Here is a 21,037-nt window from a genome sequence, read left to right as displayed (position 1 = left end):
AAGGAAGGGGGGGAAGAAGAGGAGGAAGAGAAGAAGAAGAGGGGGAAGAGGAGGAGGAGGAGAAGAGCAGGAGGGGGAAGAAGACGCAGAAGAAGAAGAGGGGGAGGGGGAAGAATATGCTGAAGAAGAGGAAGAAGAAGAAAACAGAGTGGAAGAAGAGGAAGAAGACAAAGAGGAGAAGGGGAAGAAGACAAGGAGGAAGAGAAGAAGGGATGGAGGAAGAAAGACGCTGAAGAGGAGGAGGAGGAACAAGAGAAGACAAAGTTGAGAAGGAAAAGAAGAGGAGGAGGATATAGAGGGTGAAGAAGATGCTGAAGAAGAGGAGGGAGATGAAAAGGCGGGAGGAGAAGATGGGCCAAGCTTTCTGTGGCAAGATTGATCAATCCATTGTTTCCATGGCTCTCTCCCTCCCCCCCCCCCCTTCTCAGTTCAGGCAGAGGACATCTGGGGGGGTTGGAAGGGCCTTGCATCTAAAGTTGTGCATGTGGAGTCAAAGTGTCCGTACAACATACTGAAGTCGTTGGGTTTGGATTGGTTAAACCTTGCTGACGGGGACATGAGTGGACCCATCTAACGTATCCTTAATCAAACCAGTTTAATCCAGTGTGAAAATCAGACTGTTGTGCCACAGGCCCCCCAAATGGTGAACATCAGTGGCCTTTCTATCACCAGTTTCTCCTAATTCCAGAAGGCCAAAGGGGCATGCCCCATCTGTCTCCCCCTCCTCACAAGCCTGTCCTGCAGGCTGCAACTGCTAACCATCAATGCTGACCCTCGGTGTAGATGTCAATCAAATTCCCCCTCATTTCTAATTTGAATCGACCTGTTAAGTGTTGTTGGGCAGATGGAAAATGACCCACCAATGCTCCAGTTGAATTTAGTTAGCTTCAAAGCTTCAGTTGCCTCCCCCCCCCCCATTAAAAAAAAGGAAACCTGGGTTGACCTGAGCGTCTTCCATGTTCACACAATCCTCTGTGAATCCTGGCCAAATTCTAATAAATCTTTCAAGGCAACTTGCCAGTTTCTCTTCATTTCTGCCGTCGTGTAATTGTTCAGCCATGCTGTGATTAGTGACTCTCTCTTATGTACTGTACACATTTTGGGGCAGAGATTTACATCTCGCTCTCTTAACTGGAAAGGTTTCCATCATTGTCTAAGCAACCGTCATATGTCAAAGGTAATGATAAATGTGTGGCTATGTATGTCTCTCTCTGTATACGTTGCATAACAGGTACAATTTGTACACAATTTGCACTGTGGAATTTCAGGCATGGCTTCACATTTTAAAATGGAACCTATTCTTCAGCATTCCTTTTTTTTTTAATAGTGATTTATTAAGCAATTACAATTAAATGGGTTGAGCAAAACAGCTACGTCCTTATCGCCCAGATTCTAAAACCGCCAGAGATTGCTGTCTTGTGATCTCCTAACAGAAACAACTGTATGGAGTACGTGTCGGCAATCCCAAATCCTTTCCTTGTCCAGAAAGTAATTTTGGAGAATCGAATTGGAAGGGACCTTGTAAGTCATCTAGTCCAGGGGTCTGCAACCTTAAACATTCAAAGAGCCATTTGGACCCATTTCCCACAGAAAAGAAAACACCGGGAGCCACAAAACCCTTTTGATATCTAAAATGAAGATAACGTTGGATATATCATTTTATGCAGCGGTGAAATCCAATTATTTTTCCTACCGGTTCTGTGGGCGTGGCTTGGGGGGCGTGGTGTGGCATGGTGGGCGTGGCAGGGGAAGGATACAGCAAAATCCCCATTCCCACCCCACTCCTGGGACCAGCCAAAGGTGGTTATTTGCCGGTTCTCCGAACTACTCAAAATTTCCACTACCGGTTCTCCGGAACCTGTCAGAACCTGCTGGATTTCACCCCTGATTTTATGCGATGTATAAAAAAAAACTATAGTGTGTTGCATTTATGAAATCAATGACCTGCTACAGAGAAAACACATTTTTATTTCTGCATGCAACAAAAACATTTTGAACTCCGAAAAAAAAGATGGGTCGAAAAGCTCAATAAATCATGTGCCGGCGGATGACGCACATTGGCGGTTGTGACGCATATTTTGAGTGACAGGGAGCCGCAGCAGAGGGATGAAAGAGCCACATGCGGCTCCAGAGCCGCAGGTTGCAGACCCCTGATCTACTCCAACCCCCTACCCAAGCAGGAGACCCTACACCATTTCTGACAGATGGCAGTTGAGTCTCTTCTTGAAAGCTTCCAGTGATGAAGAGCTGGTCTACTCACAGGTTCTTCATTCCATTCCAAGAGTTGTCAGCTCTTGGTTTTATTAGTGTCATTTCTTCTCTGGAACTCATTTTGCAATCCTGCTTGGACATTTTATTATTCATATCATCTTAATTGGTCTCTCTCTGCATTTGGCTAATGTTGCTTCATCAGTTAATCCCTACTTTCAGCGTTAAGTAATCGGTCAACTTTTACCTAATTCTTTTTCTTCTGCATACAACTGTACAGCATTTATACCTTGGTTAGTCACCTTCTGTAAAGGCCTGTTTACTTCATTCTTTTATTGCCTGTGCAGGTTGCAAGATAATAAATTGCTTATTTGGAGCAATCATAAGTTACTATTCATCTTTTCAGAATTCTTGTCTTGCTCTTTTATTGAGCCGGATGTCACCCTTCCAAAGAAATTTGCATGCTTATTTCTATGGAAGAGGATATTTTCTTTTCAATATTTCCTGTAAAATGTTAATCATTTATATACTGACCACTTTCAATCGAAGATCTCAGAGCAGTTTATGATAAACCACGCTTTGTAGAATCGTCCAAATTAGGACATATTAGGTTCACCTTCAGCTCCTGGAATAAAAATAAACCTTATTCTCTAATCACCCAAATATGCCAAAAACTGCAAGACAACCTCTCTCCCAACAATAAGAAGGTTGTTCAGGAAAATGGATGGATTAATAAAAGATGACAAGGTTAAAGAAGTTGTGTTGGAGTCTTTTCTTAAATTTGAAAGGAGAGTCGTCGACGTACGACCACAATGGAGCCCAAAATTTCTGTTGCTAAGCGAGATATATATTACGTGAGTTTTGCTCCATTTTACAACCTTTCTTGCCACAAAGTTGTTAAGTGAATCACCGGAGTTATTAAATTAATCACACCGTTTATTTATTGTTTATTTATTTATTGGTTCGATTTATATGCCACCCTTCTCCGGAGACTCAGGGCGTCTTACAATGCATTAAGCAATAGCCTTCATACTTTTGTATATACCTGCTTAGTAGGGCTTTCGGGCCCCCCTAAGCGGTGTTCTTTTTTATACAAAGTCAGCTTATTGCCCCCACAACCCGGGTCCTCATTTTACCTACCTCGGAAGGATTGGAAGGCTGAGTCAGCCTTGAGCCTGGTGAGATTTGAACTTGCGGTAATTGCAGGCAGCTGGTGCTACTTAACAGCACTTTAGTCTGCTGCGCCACCAAGGCTCTTTTCATCGTTGTTAAGTGAATCGGGCTTCCCCATTAAATTTGCTTCTCAGAAGGTCACAAAAGGAGATCACGTGATCTAGGGACGCTGCAATCGTCATAAATATGAGTCAGTTGCCAAGCATCTGGATTTTGATCACGTGACCACGGAGAGGCTGTGGTTATATGTGATCATAAGTGTGAAAAATGGTCATTAGTCACTTTTCCCAATCCCGTTGTCACTTCGAAACAGTCACTAAATGAACCATTGTAAGTCGAGGATTACCCGTAGTAAAATAGTCATTTATGCTCAGATTTAAACTTTGGGACACTCTGAAAAATCTCAGAAGCCAAGATTGCACATCGCAGTCATAGGATTTTAACCCAGCTTTTGTTACAAAATTAACTGCGTTCCCACAGATAGATAAACCAAAGCTGAAAAAATTCACACAGAAATGAGGTGGCTGTTGGAAGCACAATGGGTGTTTTTGTGCTTTATTTTGACAGAGACCAGCATGGATAAACGTTAAGCAATTAGAATCTTTTCCTTCAGTTTCTAATTAACTGCAGGTCAGCATCGTAACCAAGTGTTTAACTGTGATTAATCTTCAAAGGCTTTCTTCCCAAGCTGAAATATTACAGAAAAGAAAAGGAAAAAAAAAGTAAGTAACTCAATTCTGCTCTTTGCCAAACACATTTTAAATCAGGGGTCCCATCCCCAGCCACCACCACCCCGGTCCATGGTCTGGCACCGGGCCATGGTGTGCCAGCCGTGGCGTGCAAACAAGCGAAGCCCCATCCCTGGGACGCAGGCAGCATGCCAAACCATGCCCCCTCTCTCCACAGAACCAGTCCCTGGTGCCCAAAATATTGGAGCACATAAATAAAGCACATAATATGAAAAAATTGTGAAAAAAATTCTAATATTCAATTCTATTACATAATAAGCATACTATCTGGCTGCATTCTTTTTCTCTTTCCTCTTCCCACATGAAATAAAATCTATGTATCCATCTATCTATCTATCTATCTATCTATCTATCCATCCATCCATCTATCCATCCCTCTAACTACCTATGTAACTACTGATTCATTTATCTATCTATCTATCTATCTATCTATCTATCTATCTATCTATCTATCCATCCCTATCTATCTATCTATCTATCTATCTATCATCCATCATCCATCATCTATCTCTATTTCTATCTCTATCTCTATCTATCTATCATCCATCCATCCATCTATCCATCTATCCATCCCTCACTTTCTATCTACCTATGTAACTACTGATTCATCTATCTATCTCTATCTATCTATCCATCCATCCATCCCTATCTAACTATCTATCTATCATCTATCTATCTCTATTTCTATCCATCTATCCATCACTCACTATCTACCTATGTAACTACTGATTCATCTATCTATATCTATGTATCTATGTATCATCTATCATCTATCTATCATCTCTCATCATCTCTATCTATCTATCCATCCATCCATCCATCTATCCATCCATCCCTCACTCTCTACCTATGTAACTACCGATTCATCTATCTATCTATCCATCCATATTTATATCTATCTATCTACCTACCTACCTAGATATACAATTTCATTACGAACTTTAAAAATAGGGGTGCCTGAAAATCTGGGTGCAAAGTCATATCTTAATTATTTTTTAAAAAAAATGGACACCAAAGAGGCTAAAACTGAACTGCTTGAGGATAAGATTTTTCCAGGATGCTGTGCAGGGAAAGATCTGGTCGCTTCCTCATGAATCAGCCTTGGGAACCAACAATTTAGGACTTTAACCGTTAGTTGACTAATTGGGGAGATTAACCAGCTTAAAATGTAACTATACATTAAGTTTTTCCTCCCGATTACTGGGTGGGCTTTACAAAAACTTTGGAAGGCTTGGTTTTACACTGTTTAAGCAGATTTAACCCACAGGCTTAAAGGAAGTTAACTCTTCGTGGGATTGGAGGTGGGGAATCCAATAAGTTTGACAACTGTGTAAGCTTAGAGGACTAAAGAAAGAAATGGCTAAAAATTGGTGGTTTATGTGATATGACCAAATTTGATGAAAAATAAATGGTGGCTTTCCTTCCAGAATGAGTTCAAAGCTGGTACGAAATTTCTTGGGGATGCATCTATTTTTTTAACCCATGGCCTGGTATACAACTGGTTGTTCCAAAGTATTTGTTTTATGGCTCATAGATGTTGTCCGAACACTTCAGTAAATGAATCCAAAGTGTTTAGGCCTTTTCATATCAAGCATCAAAATGACCCCAGACAAATATAATGGCTTCCTTTCTTTTGAGAATGAAATGAACTCTGTGGCAAGAGTATTTATTTAACTGCAATATTGCTTTTAACCTTTGAAACCTAATTTGGCACCTGTACCTTGGAGGGCTGGTTTAATATATATATATATATATATGGAACTCAGATAAACAGTTGTGAAGGATACCCAGGTGAGAGAAAAATAATTATGGGCTCTGTGTACATAGATGCAGGTAAACAGGCCCAGTTAGATCTTGTACAGACACCAAATTAGGACCATACGGGCAGTGATGGGATTCAAGTAATTTAACAACTGGTTCTCTGCCCTAATGATTTCTTCCAACAACTAATTTTCCAAACTACCCAGAAAGTTAACAACCGGTTCTCCCGAAGTGGTGCAAACTGGCTGAATCCTACCACTGCATACGGGTAGACCTCAACTTACAACCAGTGGTGGGCTGCTGCCGGTTCAGACCGGTTTTGGTGAACCGATAGTTGCAAACTGTGGGTGGGCCAGCCCACCTGCTCCAGCGCTATGCCATCCTATTTAGCCGCGTTTTTAAGCTGCTTGCATCAGAGGTGCGTTTCAGCAGGTTCTGACCAGTTCTGAAGAACCAGTAGCGGAAATTTTGAGTAGTTCGGAGAACCGGTAAATACCGCCTCTGACTGTAAACTGACTGTAAACCGCTTAGAGGAGGTCTGTAAAGCGTTATTAAGCGGTATATAAGTCTAAGTGTTGGTGCTAGTGCTAACTGTGGCAAGAAAGCTTGTAAAATGGAGCAAAACTCAACTCCTGTCTCGCTTAGTAACAGAAATGTTGGGCTCAATTGTGGTCGTAAGTCGAGGACTACCTGCGTTAATGTTCTGTCCAGGGTCACGGAGGGCCATTCAAACTGGGTTCTCTGCATCATTAAACGAAGAAAGATTTTTGAGGAGAGAGGGAGGGAGAACGAGGTGAGAAATATATTAAGTGAGCCGTTAAAATTGACAGGCCAAGTTCAGCATCCATGCTTAACTCCGATGATTTACATAGCTAGTTATCTATTACTCATTGCTTATTATTTCTCACAGCTGAGACTCTCCCGTTAATACTAATCGTAGCCAATGGACCACAAAGCCACTGGATCAACACAACTTCGCAATTAGTCACCTATTACCCATCAAATAGGAGAAGGTTTGGGGGAAGGGCCAATTCAGAAAATCAAATCCTCTTTTTTTTCTCCCCCTTCACTTCTTTCAAGAAAGCATCACGAAAATCTCCAAGAAAAGAAGAAAACATGTCCTTCCTTCCTTCCTTTGTTCCACCAGAGGTGGGTTTCAAACAGGTTCTGACCAGTTCTGTAGAAACGGTAGCGGAAATTTTGAGTACCGTATTTTTTGGAGTATAAGACGCACTGGTGTATAAGACGCACCTTAGTTTTTGGGAAGGAAAATAAGAAAAATGCTGATTGGCAGGTGGATTGGCCTCCCGGAATATCCCCAATCAGCTGTTTCCAGAGGTGAATTTTAGCAACAGGTTCCTTGGTTGTGAGCTCTGTGCCTTGCTTTTTTTTGCTTTTTTTTCTGCCTCTGAAACTTCTGAAACTCTGTTTCAGAAAAAAGCTTTTTCCTGCCTCTGAAAGCCTCTGAAAGCCTCCGAAACAGCTTCAGAAAAAAAGCCTCTGAAGCTCTGTTTGGGGGCTTCTTTTCTGAAGCTTCTTTTCTGATGCTTTTTTCAGCCTCTGAAACCTCCATTTGAGAAGCTGGGTGGGGCTACATTCGGAGTATAAGACGCACCCAGATTTTCACCTTCTTTTTTTGGGGAAAAAAGTGCATTTTATACTCCGAAAAATACGGTAGTTCGGAGAACCGGTAGTAAAAATTCTGACTGGCCCCGCCCCCATCTATTCTCTGCCTCCCAAGTCCCAGCTGATCGGGAGGAAATGGGAATTTTGCAGTAACCTTCCCCTGGATTGGGGTGGGAATGGAGATTTTACAGTATCCTTCCCCTGCCACGCCCACCAAGCCATGCCATACCCACCAAGCCACAACCACAGAAATGGTAGCAAAAAAATTTGAAACCCACCAATGCATTCCACCCATATATCCATCCATCACCTTCAGTTTCAGTGTTAGCCCGTAGTTTCATGAATAACCTTATAGAAGAACATAAAGGGATTTGTTTTTTTGAAAGAGATGGGCATTGTTAATAAAGGTAAGTATGGGGAAACATCTCAGGAGGGTGAGCTCATGCAGTGAAGTAACTGAAATAGTACAGGATTTCAATATTACAAATGTAAAGTCAAGAGGTCAAGTACTTGAGAATAAAACAGTGTACATTCTTCTCGCGATTCATGAAGTATTGACGAAATGAGATGGAAGATGTTCAAACATCTTGACGGCTCTCAAGATCGCAAGGTGACCTGTTTACACTACATCTGCAAAACCACCGAATATGGACGTTGACAGCAGATTGTATAAATAAATCGTTCTCTGAAGGCAGCTTAATCGCCCTGTTGCAGGAAGAGAGGGGAAAAAAGCATCTTGATTTTTTGCAGAGTGTGAAGCCCTCAAATACTTCCAGTCAAAGTAACATCGTTCCCTTCTCCTGCCTATTAATTTTCCATGATCATTCCCAGCCTGGTGCTTGCAGAATTATTGAGTAACTTGCAGGATTATTGAGTAACCATTCAGAAAAGTAGACTTCATAAAGAACAGGGACGTAACGTTCAAAGGCTGCCCTTGCCAGCTTCTGCCTCTGTGACAAACAGATGTTGGGGTTGATGAGTTAGAGAAGACAAAGGGATTAAGACCAAGGCCACAAGAATCTTATGTCCCATGCCAGGGTTTTCTCTAATTGGATGACACACGAGCCGATTGGCTCCGTGGAAAAATCTCATCTTAACAATCACACCCTCCTGGGCCAGTGCCTGGGGCCAATGCCCAATAGAAGGAGAAACAAGTTTCTGCCACTAATTTCCACCGTCCCATCAGAGCTGGTGATTGGGAAGGTGGAATTGTGGTCCAGAATTTGTAGAAGAAACCAAATTACGGAAGATATGACTAATGAATCAGACAAGTAATAATCCAGGCTTCCTTCTGTGTTCCATCCTGAAGGTCATTGAGTTTCCTCAGACCAGCCTTATACCTGTAGGAGGGGTTGTTGGAAGAATAAATTGGCCAGATGTTGATTTATTTATTTATTTATTCAATTTATATGCCGCCCCTCTCCGAAAGACCCAGGGCGGCTCACAATACACTAAAAAAATCACTATAAAAATTAAAAACATTAAAAACTACTCACACCATCCATGGCCATCACACCATGATGTCTCTTTGGAAGAACACTGAACTATCAATAGAAAAGAATACTTGTAGCTCAGGGTTGAACATGGGTCTTTGACATTTTATTAGCAAACCAGGTAACATCGTCAGTGCACTGATCATCATACACATCATTGGAACACTGATGATGTTACCTGGTTTGCTAATAAAATGTCTGTAAGAAAACCACCAAGTTCAGAATTCACCCAGGAGCCTACCATCCTCCTCCTCCTCCTCTTCCACTCTGCAAACCCCACTCCCTTCTGGCACTGATGCTATTCCCTACTTGGGTCATGAAATGTCGGCTAAGAAAAGCTCAAAGAGCACCATAGACCCATGTTTCACACACTGAACTATGCTGCAATCAGAGTTACCCAGCATGCTATCTCAATGGGATGCACCAATACATGGACATTTTTAATTTAAATAACATCCATAGCCACTTAATCAAAACCTGGCCCTTTTTTTTTAACCTGCATTTGATGCTGGAAATTAAGAAAATAATAATACAATTCCTATGCACTGTGTATTGGAAATTAAAGAAATCACAATGCTAATTCCAGTCAAAGGGTTTTATGGCACCTAGCGTAGTCGTTAATTAATTCTGATGGCAGAAGCTTTTGTGATCTGTCCCATTAATTAATGAAACAATTCTGTAATCCAATCTAATAGAAGTAGTTCAATTCCTCCCAATCTCCAGAGAGAGAGAGAGAGAAGAGAAGATTCGGATGCCTTTTAAATTGAAAGAGGAATTTGTGGCATTTTTGCATAATTTACGTCTGTAAATTAGCTTAATAATTTAGAACAGCGGCTGTCGTGCCATAGAGATTTAAAACCATTAATCTCCTTTGTGAAATCATACCTAGTTATCATTTTGCTGAATTGAAATCACACGTGTCTCGCCCACTTCCTCCTCGCTCTCCATCACACGTTCAAGTTTTATCAAAGGGCTCCTCCTGGAGGTTTTACTAAACGTTTAGAAAATTCACCATGGGACTCCAAATTCATAGAACATAGAATAATAAGAGTTGGAAGGGACCTTTGAGGTCTTCTAGTCCAGCCCCCTACTCAAGCAAGAGACTCTATACTATTTCAAACAACTGGCTGTCCAGTCTCTTCTGAAAAACCTCCAGTGATGAAGCACCCACAACTTCTGGTGGCAAGCTGTTCCACTGGTTAATTGTCCTCACGGTTAGGAAATTTCTCCTTAGTTCTAAGTTGCTTCTCTCCTTGGTTAGTTTCCAACCATTTTTTTTTCATCTTTCCTTTTGGTGCTTTGGAAAATGGTTTGACCCCTCTGGTTTTTGTAGGAGCCCCTCAAATATTGGAATGGTGTTGTCATATTTCCTAATTACTGTGTTCCCCCGAAAATAAGACCGGGTCTTATATTAATTTTTGCTCCAAAAGATGCATTAGGGCTTATTTTCTGGTTAGGTCTTATTTTGGGGAAAATAATAATAATAATAATAATAATAATAATAATAATAATAATAATAATAACAACAACAACAACAACAACAACAACAACAACAACAACAACAACCTTTATATGGTACTAAATGCACCCATCTGGCTGACAATCTTTTTTAAAAAAATATTTTATTTGTTTTTAAACATCTTAAACATAAAATACATCTTTTAAGAGCAAAGGTTTGGTCCGGTATTAGATAAGTACAATTGCCCACACTTCTTTAACCAATTTGATTCCAAATCTCATCCATTGACATCTTTAAAAAGAAAAAAGACATCAAATCACCAATTTTTTATCATACATTCTAACATCTTATTCTAAACACTCGGCATTCTATTGTATCATCATAAATCTTAAATCACAAATAAACGCAGCTCCTTTTTGTATGCAATCTTTCATTACCCAATAAACACCATTCTAAATTTTTCCATCTGGCTGACAATCTTAACTAGGGCTTATTTTGGGGGGTAGGGCTTATATTACGAGCATCCTGAAAAACCATGCTAGGGCTTATTTTCCAGTTGGGTTTTATTTTTGGGGAAACAGGGTATGCGTTCGGTCCATGAAAAGGGCAGTCTCATTTTTATGAGGTTATTCGCTTGCAGTGTTAAAAAGGGATCAAGATGGATTTCTGACTTGGCTCTTGTTCTACAATGAACTCCCTTGCCAAATGTTATGAAACACCCTTGCCAACAGTACAGAACAGGTGAAAAGAACACATGGGTTTCACCATAACTCTTTCCTAGACAAACAGATTTGTCCACATCACTTGGCTCACGCTCCAGGAAAAGAATCACAATGGACTGAGTAGCGTTAAACCACTTATTTGTAAGAACGGGTGTCCTTACAGATTTATCACTTTCTCTCTCTCTCTCTTTAGATCCCCCCCTCCCATCTGTCCCGTAAATGTATTATACAGATAGTCCTGGAGTTATGACCACAGCTGGGCCCAACATTGCCTAAGCCAGGCAGTTGTTGAGTTGCACCTTGTTTGATGACTCTTCTTTTTTTTTGCCATTGTCATGAAGCTAAAACCTACAATGAACGGTTGCAGGAACTGGGCCTGGCTAGTCTAGTGAAGAGAAGGACCAGGGGAGACAGGATAGCAGTCTTCCAATATTTGAGGGGCTGCCACAGAGAGGAGGGGGTCAAGCTATTCTCCAAAGCACCCGAAGGCCAGACAAGGAATAATGGATGGAAACTGATCAAGGAGAGATTCAACCTAGAAATGAGGAGGAACTTTCTGACAGTGAGAACAATCAACCAGTTGCCTTCAGAAGTTGTGGGAGCTTCATCAGTGGAAGCTTTCCAGAAGAGACTGGACTGCCATCTGTCAGAAATGGTGTAGGGTCTCCTGCTTGGACGAGGGGGGTTTGGACTAGATGACCTAAAAGATGACCTCAGCGTTTAGTCATGTCAGCCACATGACCACGGAGACATCTTTGGACAGTGATGACTCCTCGATTTAGAAACAGAGATGAGCACCGCCCCCTAGAGTTGGGAACGACTACCTTTAGGGGGAACCTTTACCTTTATTTGTTTCCTAATATGATTTGATTGTTTATTAGTCACCTATGACTTTCACTCTGTTGTATATTATGATTTTTGATGAATGTATTTTTTTTTTCCTTTTATGTACACTGAGACCATATGCACCAAGGACAAATTCCTTGTGTGTCCAATCCCACCTGGCCAATAAAGAATTCTATTCTATTCTAATTCAAGTATTTATACTGCTTAATTCTTTTTTCTTTTTCTTTTTCTTTCTTTCTTTCTTTCTTTTTTTTTTTTTTGGAGATCAGTTATGGCTGGCTCAATGCTTCCATCTTCTGGCATAGTCTGGACAAGACTGGCACTAATTCACCACTGGCAAAGAAAGTTAATATTTTAAAAATAATGACTTGCTCCCAATTTAGATCCTTTTGCGCCTTTCCAAAAGACCTCTGTGAGCAATAAATACGGATGAAACCAACAATTGATATTCCCAATCATTAATCAAAACCAGTTCGTTGGGTGACTTCGTGCCAATCACCAGGAGTCGGTGAGTTCTAGTATCGCCGTAAGCGTGAAAGTCAACTGGGAGACTTTGGGCCAGTCGCTCTCTCAGCCCAGCCCACCTCACAGGATTGTTGTGGGGAACACAGGAGGAGAAAGGAGTATTAAATGTGTTATCCACTTTGCATTACTTATAAAAATAATAAAGGGGGGATCTAAATAAATAAAAACTTTCATATTTCATGACAGAGCAAAAGTCAAAACACAATGAATTGAAAACGCATCGATTTCATTAAACAGTTGCAACATTTTAATAACTGGAATTCTAAGAACAGGATACGCCCTAAATTGGTCGGATTGAATCATCCACACAAACAGCAGCGTGAAACTTCACAACATTTGCACTTAACAGCTTTTGCAAGAATAACGTTCCAAACTCTACTGTAAAAAAAGAAGAAGGAATAAAAACTGCAGGGAAGTTAATTGAGAAACAAACTTTGTTCTTCATAAGGATCCAAAGTTATTCATGACTTCCTCTTTAACTTCATCTTCACATCAGAGAAAACATTGGCTTCGTTTGGAGTCCAGTATGCTAAATAGCCAGAACAACCAGGAATGAAATCTCGTATCTCCCCGAGAAATTTCTTCAACACTTTCTCAGAGGTATAACCTAGAAAAGAAATGCTAATAAATATACATTATACAGATAATGATAGATAGATAGATAGATAGATAGATAGATAGATAGATAGATAGATAGATACCAGTAGATAGATAGATAGATAGATAGATAGATAGATAGATAGATAGATAGATAGATAGCAGTAGATAGATAGATAGATAGATAGATAGATAGATAGATAGATGATAGATAGATAGATAGATAGATAGATAGATAGATAGATAGATGATAGATAGATGATAGATAGATGATAGATAGATAGATAGATGATAGATAGATAGATAGATAGATAGATAGATAGATAGATAGATAGATACCAGTAGATAGATAGATAGATAGATAGATAGATAGATAGATAGATAGATAGATAGATATTAGATGGAAGATAGATGATAGATGATATAGATAAATAGGCAGGCAGGCAGATAGACAGATAGATTGATATAGATTAGGTAGATGATAGAGATAGATAGATAGATAGATAGATAGATAGATAGATAGATAGATAGATAGATATTAGATGGAAGATAGATGATAGATGATATAGATAAATAGGCAGGCAGGCAGATAGACAGATAGATTGATATAGATTAGGTAGATGATAGAGATAGATAGATAGATAGATAGATAGATAGATAGATAGATAGATAGATAATAGATAGATAGATAGATAGATAGATAGATAGATAGATAGATACCAGTAGATAGATAGATAGATAGATAGATAGATAGATAGATAGATAGATAGATAGATAGATACCAGTAGATAGATAGATAGATAGATAGATAGATAGATAGATAGATAGATACCAGTAGATAGATAGATAGATAGATAGATAGATAGATAGATAGATAGATGATAGATAGATAGATAGATAGATAGATAGATAGATAGATAGATATTAGATGGAAGATAGATGATAGATGATATAGATAAATAGGCAGGCAGGCAGATAGACAGATAGATTGATAGATATAGATTAGGTAGATGATATAGATAGATAGATAGATAGATAGATAGATAGATAGATAGATAGATAGATAGATATAATATAGATAGACAAACAAGAGAGAGAGAAGAGGGGAGAGAGAAAGAGAGAGAGAGAAGAGAAAGGGAGGGGGATAGAACAGCATGGAGACCTAGTGGTGAAGACATTCGCCACCACTCAGAAAGTTGAGAGTTCAATCCTAGCTAGCGGCAGATGTTTCTCTATCAGGGTGCAAAGAAAAATATATCTGCTGTGAACTCCCCATAGGTGTCAGGAAGGGCATCTGGCCAGTAAACGCTCAACTCCATCCCGACTCTATCCCGAATTAAGGGATTACAGGATCACAAAAGGGGAGTTGAGAGAGAGAGAGAGAGAGAGAGAGGGAGAGATGAATGTCTCCCACAACATCCTCTAACATTTGTCCAGCATCATGAGACATTAGAATACAGCACCGAGTCATTGATCTTCTGACTTATGTGTCTTAATAACTCATTCATCACATATTTTATTTACCTGTCACCATGTTACTTGATGGATAATCTTGAAGAGGAATGTATGTTAGCTTTCCTGTTTCAGATGTCCTTGGACCTTGGCTGCAAAAAACATAAATATTAGAATCCTAGGGCTGGAATCTTCTAGTCCAACCCCTCTATTGAGAAATACAGTGAGAAGAGATGCTTTTAATTTCAGTTTATTATTTTTCTTATCTATCATCTTGCTAACTAAGGATCAAGGATATAGGCTTTGCTCCGATTAATCATTTTCAAGAGCCAACAGATTAATTAGATTAATTAGTCATTAATTAGATTAATTAGCCATTAATTAGATTAATTAGTCATTCTCAGTCAATACATTACTATTCAATACATATCAATCTCCTATTATTGATTCCATTCAAATTTATACCATTTCTCCAGTTCTTTCTTGTCTCTTAACTGTTCTTGCTTCTTGATGTTTTTTGACTCAGGAGTTGGACCAGACTGTGGACAGAAAAACAACCTTAATTTCTAATTTCTCATTACTCCATCTGGCTATGCCAATTTATAAAAGAAATTCCATCAGCCCCATTAATCTTATTTTCTTATATGGGGCAGTAGTCACCTTCTATGAACAATTTTGCCTGATGGAAAATAAGAAAATTCAAAATACCAGGCAATAATATTGTTCTAAAGTAGAATGTTTGGGTTTTATAATAATAATATTGTTAACTGTTGCCTTCTAGATATTTTTCTTACCTGGAGTGTAAGTGGACTGTAGTGTAAGTCCTGGACTGGACTGGTTATCTGTTCCCATATAAAGTGGCCAATTTTTTTTCTAATTTCTACAGTGAAGGCAAAAGGAAAAAAGAAAAAGAAAAACCGCTCAAGAAGGGAAAAGTTATTCCATTATTAATGTAATAACAGTCATTCTGTACTAGCAATTACACTGGCTGCCAAATTTATGCACAGTAATTAAATATGATGCATCATTTATAATAGAATAACAACTTCTTTTTCCCAGCCTTAACTGGAAATTTATTCCCCACCTGGGAAATTTCTAAAGAGATTCATCCCATGCTTACAATATGGCACAAACCTAATATAGTTAGAAAAACAAATGGATCTCACTTGCACACATAGCTATAAATGTGCAAATCCACACTCCATTACATCTCTGTTTATAATATATGTAGTTGCAACTGTTTGAAGGGGTTTTCTTGCTAAACATATCAGCTGTTCTTTCATACAGGTTCTTTTCTGCAGGACCTGGTGCTCTAATATAGTCCACCCAGAGCAAAAAGCAAGGTGTACATTTCACGCAAGCATGCAGGCATCCATTAGAAAGCGGAAGGAAGTACTTTGAACATCTTGATCGCACTGACAATTTTACACTTATTTCTAGAGAGTTATTCCTCCCACCCCTGACAACGAGCTTTTGCAATCATTTCAGGGTGAATAATAAACAGAGACAAAGGATATTAATTTCCTGGAACTCCTGTTTGCTCTCTGGTGACAGCAAAAGAAAGAGAAAGGAAGGAAGGAAGGAAGGAAGGAAGGAAGGAAGGAAGGAAGGAAGGAAGGAAGGAAGGAAGGAGAAAGAGAGAGAGAGAGAGAGAGAGAGAGAGAGAGAAGAAAGAAAGAAAGAAAGAAAGAAAGAAAGAAAGAAAGAAAGAAAGAAAGAAAGAAAGAAGTCAGAAAGGAAGGAAGGAAGGAGAGAGAGAAAGAAAGAAAGAAAGAAAGAAAGAAAGAAAGAAAGAAAGAAAGAAAGAAAGGTCAGAAAGGAAGGAAGGAAGGAGAGAGAGAGAAAGAAAGAAAAAAGAAAGAAAGAAAGAAAGAAAGAAAGAAAGAAAGAAAGAAAGAAAGAAAGAAAGAAAGAAGTCAGAAAGGAAGGAAGGAGAAAGAGAGAGAGAGAGAAGAAAGAAAGAAAGAAAGAAAGAAAGAAAGAAAGAAAGAAAGAAAGAAAGAAAGAAAGAAAGAAGTCAGAAAGGAAGGAAGGAGAGAGAGAGAGAAAGAAAAAAGGAAAGAAAGAAGTCAGAAAGGAAGGAAGGAGAAAGAGAGAGAGAGAGAGAAAGAAAGAAAGAAAGAAAGAAAGAAAGAAAGAAAGAAAGAAAGAAGTCAGAAAGGAAGGAAGGAGAGAGAGAGAGAAAGAAAGAAGGAAGGAAAGAAAGAAGTCAGAAAGGAAGGAAGGAAGGAGAGAGAGAAAGAAAGAAAGAAAGAAAGAAAGAAAGAAAGAAAGAAAGAAAGAAAGAAAGAAAGAAAGAAAGAAAACATCATCTGTTGAATTTAGGGCTAAGGAATGCCATGGGACACATATAAGAACAAGGATGTGTAGTCAAAGAGATGCCTGGCATTTTTGTCCACTTTTTGAGTCCTCCCCAAGGACCCAGAACAGGCAGATGTTGTTGATGTTGTTATTAAAACTATTGCTCATTCTGGTCCATGCGTACTACCTTGTTGCAAGCTGGCTGGTAGGAGAACGAAATGTCCTAGAGCTACCGTGTTTTTTGTTTCGGCCTTGATATTCGCAGTAAGAAAGCAGGAATGAAAAACCGTGACTCGGTCCTCCAGATAGTCTAAACTTTGGTATATTCTGGGGAAAAAAAGAAGGAAAATTATTAAATTGTGAAACAATTTTTTTTTTTTTTTGCTTACATTGTGTTAGAACTCAACTTCCCAAGGAAAGGAAGTGAAGATTTGCAGAAAGCAGAACATTTCTGGTAAGTCCGTGAGTCAGTAGTATAAAGCAATTTCTTTGTCTCTATTAAATACCCGCAGCAGGCATTTTTTACAATGTGGTGTCCATTTTTGTGGTGCAGTGGGTATGTGTGTGTTCATTTATGTATATGCGTGATTATCTATATGACACAAGACTCTAGAAGACTCACAGTTCTTAATTTTTTTTTCTTTTTACGACCCCTTAATCCTTTTATTCGTGGTACAGTCGGGTGAAGCTGAATAGAGCTGAGCATTTACTATCTGGATGCCCTTCCTGACACCTGCATGGAGTTCACAGCAGATATTTTCTCTTTGCGCCCTGCTAGAGAAACATTTGCCGCTGCCTTGAATTGAACTCTCAACCTTTCGAGTGCAAAGCAAGCATCTTCACCTCTAGGCTACCACGCAGCTCACTCGCAGCTCTTAGTTAAATAACCAAATTCTAAACACCAGCCAAGAATTCAGCTAAAGCTAGAGAGAAATAAAATCTAGCAGGAAGCCAGAACCTCTGGCTCACAAAACATCAGACGTTGAACTGCCTGGGGTCTTGAATCCTTCAAGGGAGAGGATTTTTTTTTTCTGGTCAGAAATTAAGGATTAGAACAGAACAGAACAGAACAGAACAGAACAGAACAACAGAGTTGGAAAAGACCTTGGAGGTCTTCTAGAGACCAACCCACCAAAACTAGAGTCCCGCCAGAACGGGAAAGAGGAAATAAGGAGATCCACGTTCATTTCCAACTTCTCCAGAAGCCAACATGCCAGGACTATCTTTCCCTCTACCATAACAGAATAACAGAATAGAATAGAATAACAGAGTTAGAAGGGACCTTGGAGGTCTTCTAGTCCAACCCCCTGCTTAGGCAAGAAACCCTACACCACTTCAGGCAAATGGTCATCCAACATCTTCTTAAAAACGTCCAGTGTTGGAGCATTCACAGCTTCTGCAGGCAAGTTGTTCCAACTGATTAATTGTTCTAACAGTCAGGAAATTTCTCCTTAGTTCTAAATTGCTTCTCCCCTTGATTAGTTTCCACCCATTGCTTCTTGTCCTGCCCTCAGGTGCTTCGGAGAATAGCTTGACTCCCTCTTCTTTGTGGCAACCCCTGAGATATTGGAAGACTGCTATCCTGTCTCCCCTGGTCCTTCTTTTCATCAAACTAGACATACCCAGTTCCTGCAACCGTTCTTCATATGTTTTAGCCTCCGGTCCCCTAATCATCTTTGTTGCTCTTCTCTGCACTCTTTCTCGAGTCTCCACATCTTTTTTACATTGTAGTGACCAAAACTGGATTAAAACTGGATTAGAAAAATAAGACCCTCTAAGATTGGACTGCCATTTTTCAGAAATGGTGTAAGGTCTCCTGCTTGGGTGGTGGTGGGGGGTTGGACTAGATGACCTACAGGGTCCCTCCCAGCTCTGTTAATCTAATCTAAAAAAAGATACTGATCCAAGCGGAGTTGCGATACCTTTTTGTATCCGGGTGAGAAGCATTGCTGCTGAAGAGATAATCGGCAGCTTCCAAATTCACAATCACCCCTCCTTCACCAACTGCAGAAAAAGATCACAGGGGAAGGTCCTTGATCATGCAACGCAAAAGATGAAGTCACAATACAGGTGGTCCTCGACTTACAACAGTTCATTTAGTGACCGAAGTTACGTCACTGAAAAAAAGTGACTTATGACCGTTTTTCACACTTACGACTGTTGCAGCATCCCCTTGGTCATGTGATCAGAATTCAGATGGTTTGGCAAGTGATTCATATTTATGACTGTTGCATTGTCCCGGGGATCACATGACCCCCTTCTGACAAACAAAGTCCACAGGGAAGCCAGATTCACTTAACCACTGTTTTACTCACTTAACAACAGCAGGGATTCGCTTAACAACGGTGAAAAGGTGTAAAATGGGGCAAAATTCACTTAATAAGCCTCTCACTTAGCAACAGAAACTTGGGGCTCAGTTGTAGTCATAAGTCGAGGACTACCTGTAGGGTATATTCTTTGCAAATGACATGGTCTTCCAAGAGTTCGTTTTTTCTCGGAAAAAGACTGAAAAGTTAAAAATAAATCTAGATTTTTGGGAAAACCCTGATATGGATAGTCCTTGACTTGCGACCTTTCGTTTAGTGACTGTTTGAAGTTCCGGTGGCCCCGAAAAAAAAGTGACTTAGCAACCGCTCCTTGCACTTATGGCCGTCGCAACATCTCCACGGACATGTGATTAAAATTTGGGCACAGGCTTTTAACGTCCCAGGGTTATGTGGTGGCCATTCGCGGCCTACCTGCTTGGCTTTCGGCAAGCAAAGTCAATGGGAGAAAGCTGGATTCGCTTAACAACGCCATGATTCACTGAACAGCGGCAGTGGGTTTGCAAAAAAAAAAAAAAAAGTCACGAAGTTGGGTGCGGCTCACTTAATAACCGCCTTGCTTAGGGACGGAAATTCTGGTCCTCTTTGCAGACATAATTCGAATACTACCTGTAATGGTTCTTAAAAAGAGGACCAGCTGTTCCAGGTTCAGCGTTTCCAGGCAGAGAAATTTTCCTCTGGCTTTGCGGGGGCTCTAGGTCCATGCCTCCAGCCGCCATGAACAAAATTCAAAAGGTTTTTTGGGGGGGGCTTCAATGGCATGGGCGCCATTTTGACTTTTTTGACTTCTCCCTAGCCGATATCACCAGCAGCCCTTAATTTCAATTGGGGGAAGCCTTCTGCCCCATCACTCCCAATGGGGGCTTTCCCTGCTTTCCTCCCTCTCCCCCCTCCCCCTGGCAGGGATTCCCTCAGGCCTCCCCCTCACCCCAAAGGCGGCGAATCCCTGGGGGGACGCTCTGCGAGAACCAGGCGCTGCGGCCCCTAAACATCCCGCCGTGAGGCCGAGCGGGGGCCTCCCAAAGCTCCATATATTTCCTTTCCATCCAAAAGAAGGCCCCAAAATGTCTCCGCCCACCCACGGAAGAAAGTGGTTTGCACCCATGTCCTGTCTTCTTGCACGCATTTGCACCCGGGAGCCCATTAATATGCATGGAGGTTGCATGCAAATCACAGACTGTGTTTCCTTCTTCATTGTGGGGGGTGGGAGATGGGGGTCTTCTGTCCGGTCGGGACGTTCCAAGGGCAGCTAAATCCAGGCGTAAAAAGAGGCCCTGAAACCTGCTCGGCAGATTCCAAACACCGACTTTTGCAACATGTCAATCATGCGAACCGCAGTCGTGCTAAGAACGATCTTTCAAACCAACGAAAGGCAAAGAGTAACTCAGATCGACAGCTGGTTTTCGCTTTGGAGTACAGGCGGGTCCTCGGCTTACGACCCTAATGGAGGCCAGCGTTTGTGTGGCTGAGCGAACCATTCGTTCACTGAGTTTGGCCTCGTTTTACGAGCTTTCTTGCCACGGATGTGAAGTGAATCGCTGCATTGTTGAGTTACTTACACACACGGTTGTTAAGTGAATCTGGCTTCCCTGTTGAATTTGGTTGTCAGGTGGTCGCAAAAGGGGATCACGTGACCCCGGGACTCTGCGACCGTCATAACAATGAGTCAGTTTCATAGGCCTTTCTGGCATCCCCCACAGTCACGAATTTAGTGACCGTGGGGGATGCTGGAAAGGCCATAAGCGTGAAAAACGTAAGTCGCTTTTTTTAGTGCCGTAGTAGCTTTGAACTAAAATCTCGC

At 40.6% G+C, this 21,037-nt stretch overlaps 1 protein-coding gene across 1 annotated transcript; it reads right to left on the bottom strand.

The window, feature by feature from the left end:
- Positions 1–13,023: 13,023 nt before the first annotated feature.
- On the bottom strand, positions 13,024–20,228 carry TERB2 (telomere repeat binding bouquet formation protein 2). The gene is made up of 7 exons (XM_070953888.1): positions 20,165–20,228; positions 18,835–18,916; positions 17,100–17,239; positions 15,406–15,491; positions 15,077–15,150; positions 14,684–14,763; positions 13,024–13,169 (listed from the first exon to the last, which is right to left on the bottom strand). The coding sequence occupies exons 1-7, from the start codon at positions 20,226–20,228 to the stop codon at positions 13,024–13,026; spliced, it is 672 nt and encodes a 223-aa protein (XP_070809989.1).
- Between the last annotated feature and the right edge of the window lie 809 nt (positions 20,229–21,037).

The sequence above is a fragment of the Pituophis catenifer genome, unplaced genomic scaffold (assembly GCF_029215685.1).
Source record: "Pituophis catenifer annectens isolate HBS135680 unplaced genomic scaffold, rPitCat1.0.hap2 SCAF_14, whole genome shotgun sequence".
NCBI lineage: Eukaryota > Metazoa > Chordata > Lepidosauria > Squamata > Colubridae > Pituophis > Pituophis catenifer.
The sequence above is the reverse complement of the archived record's forward strand: the minus strand, read 5'-3'. Positions and strand labels throughout refer to the sequence as shown.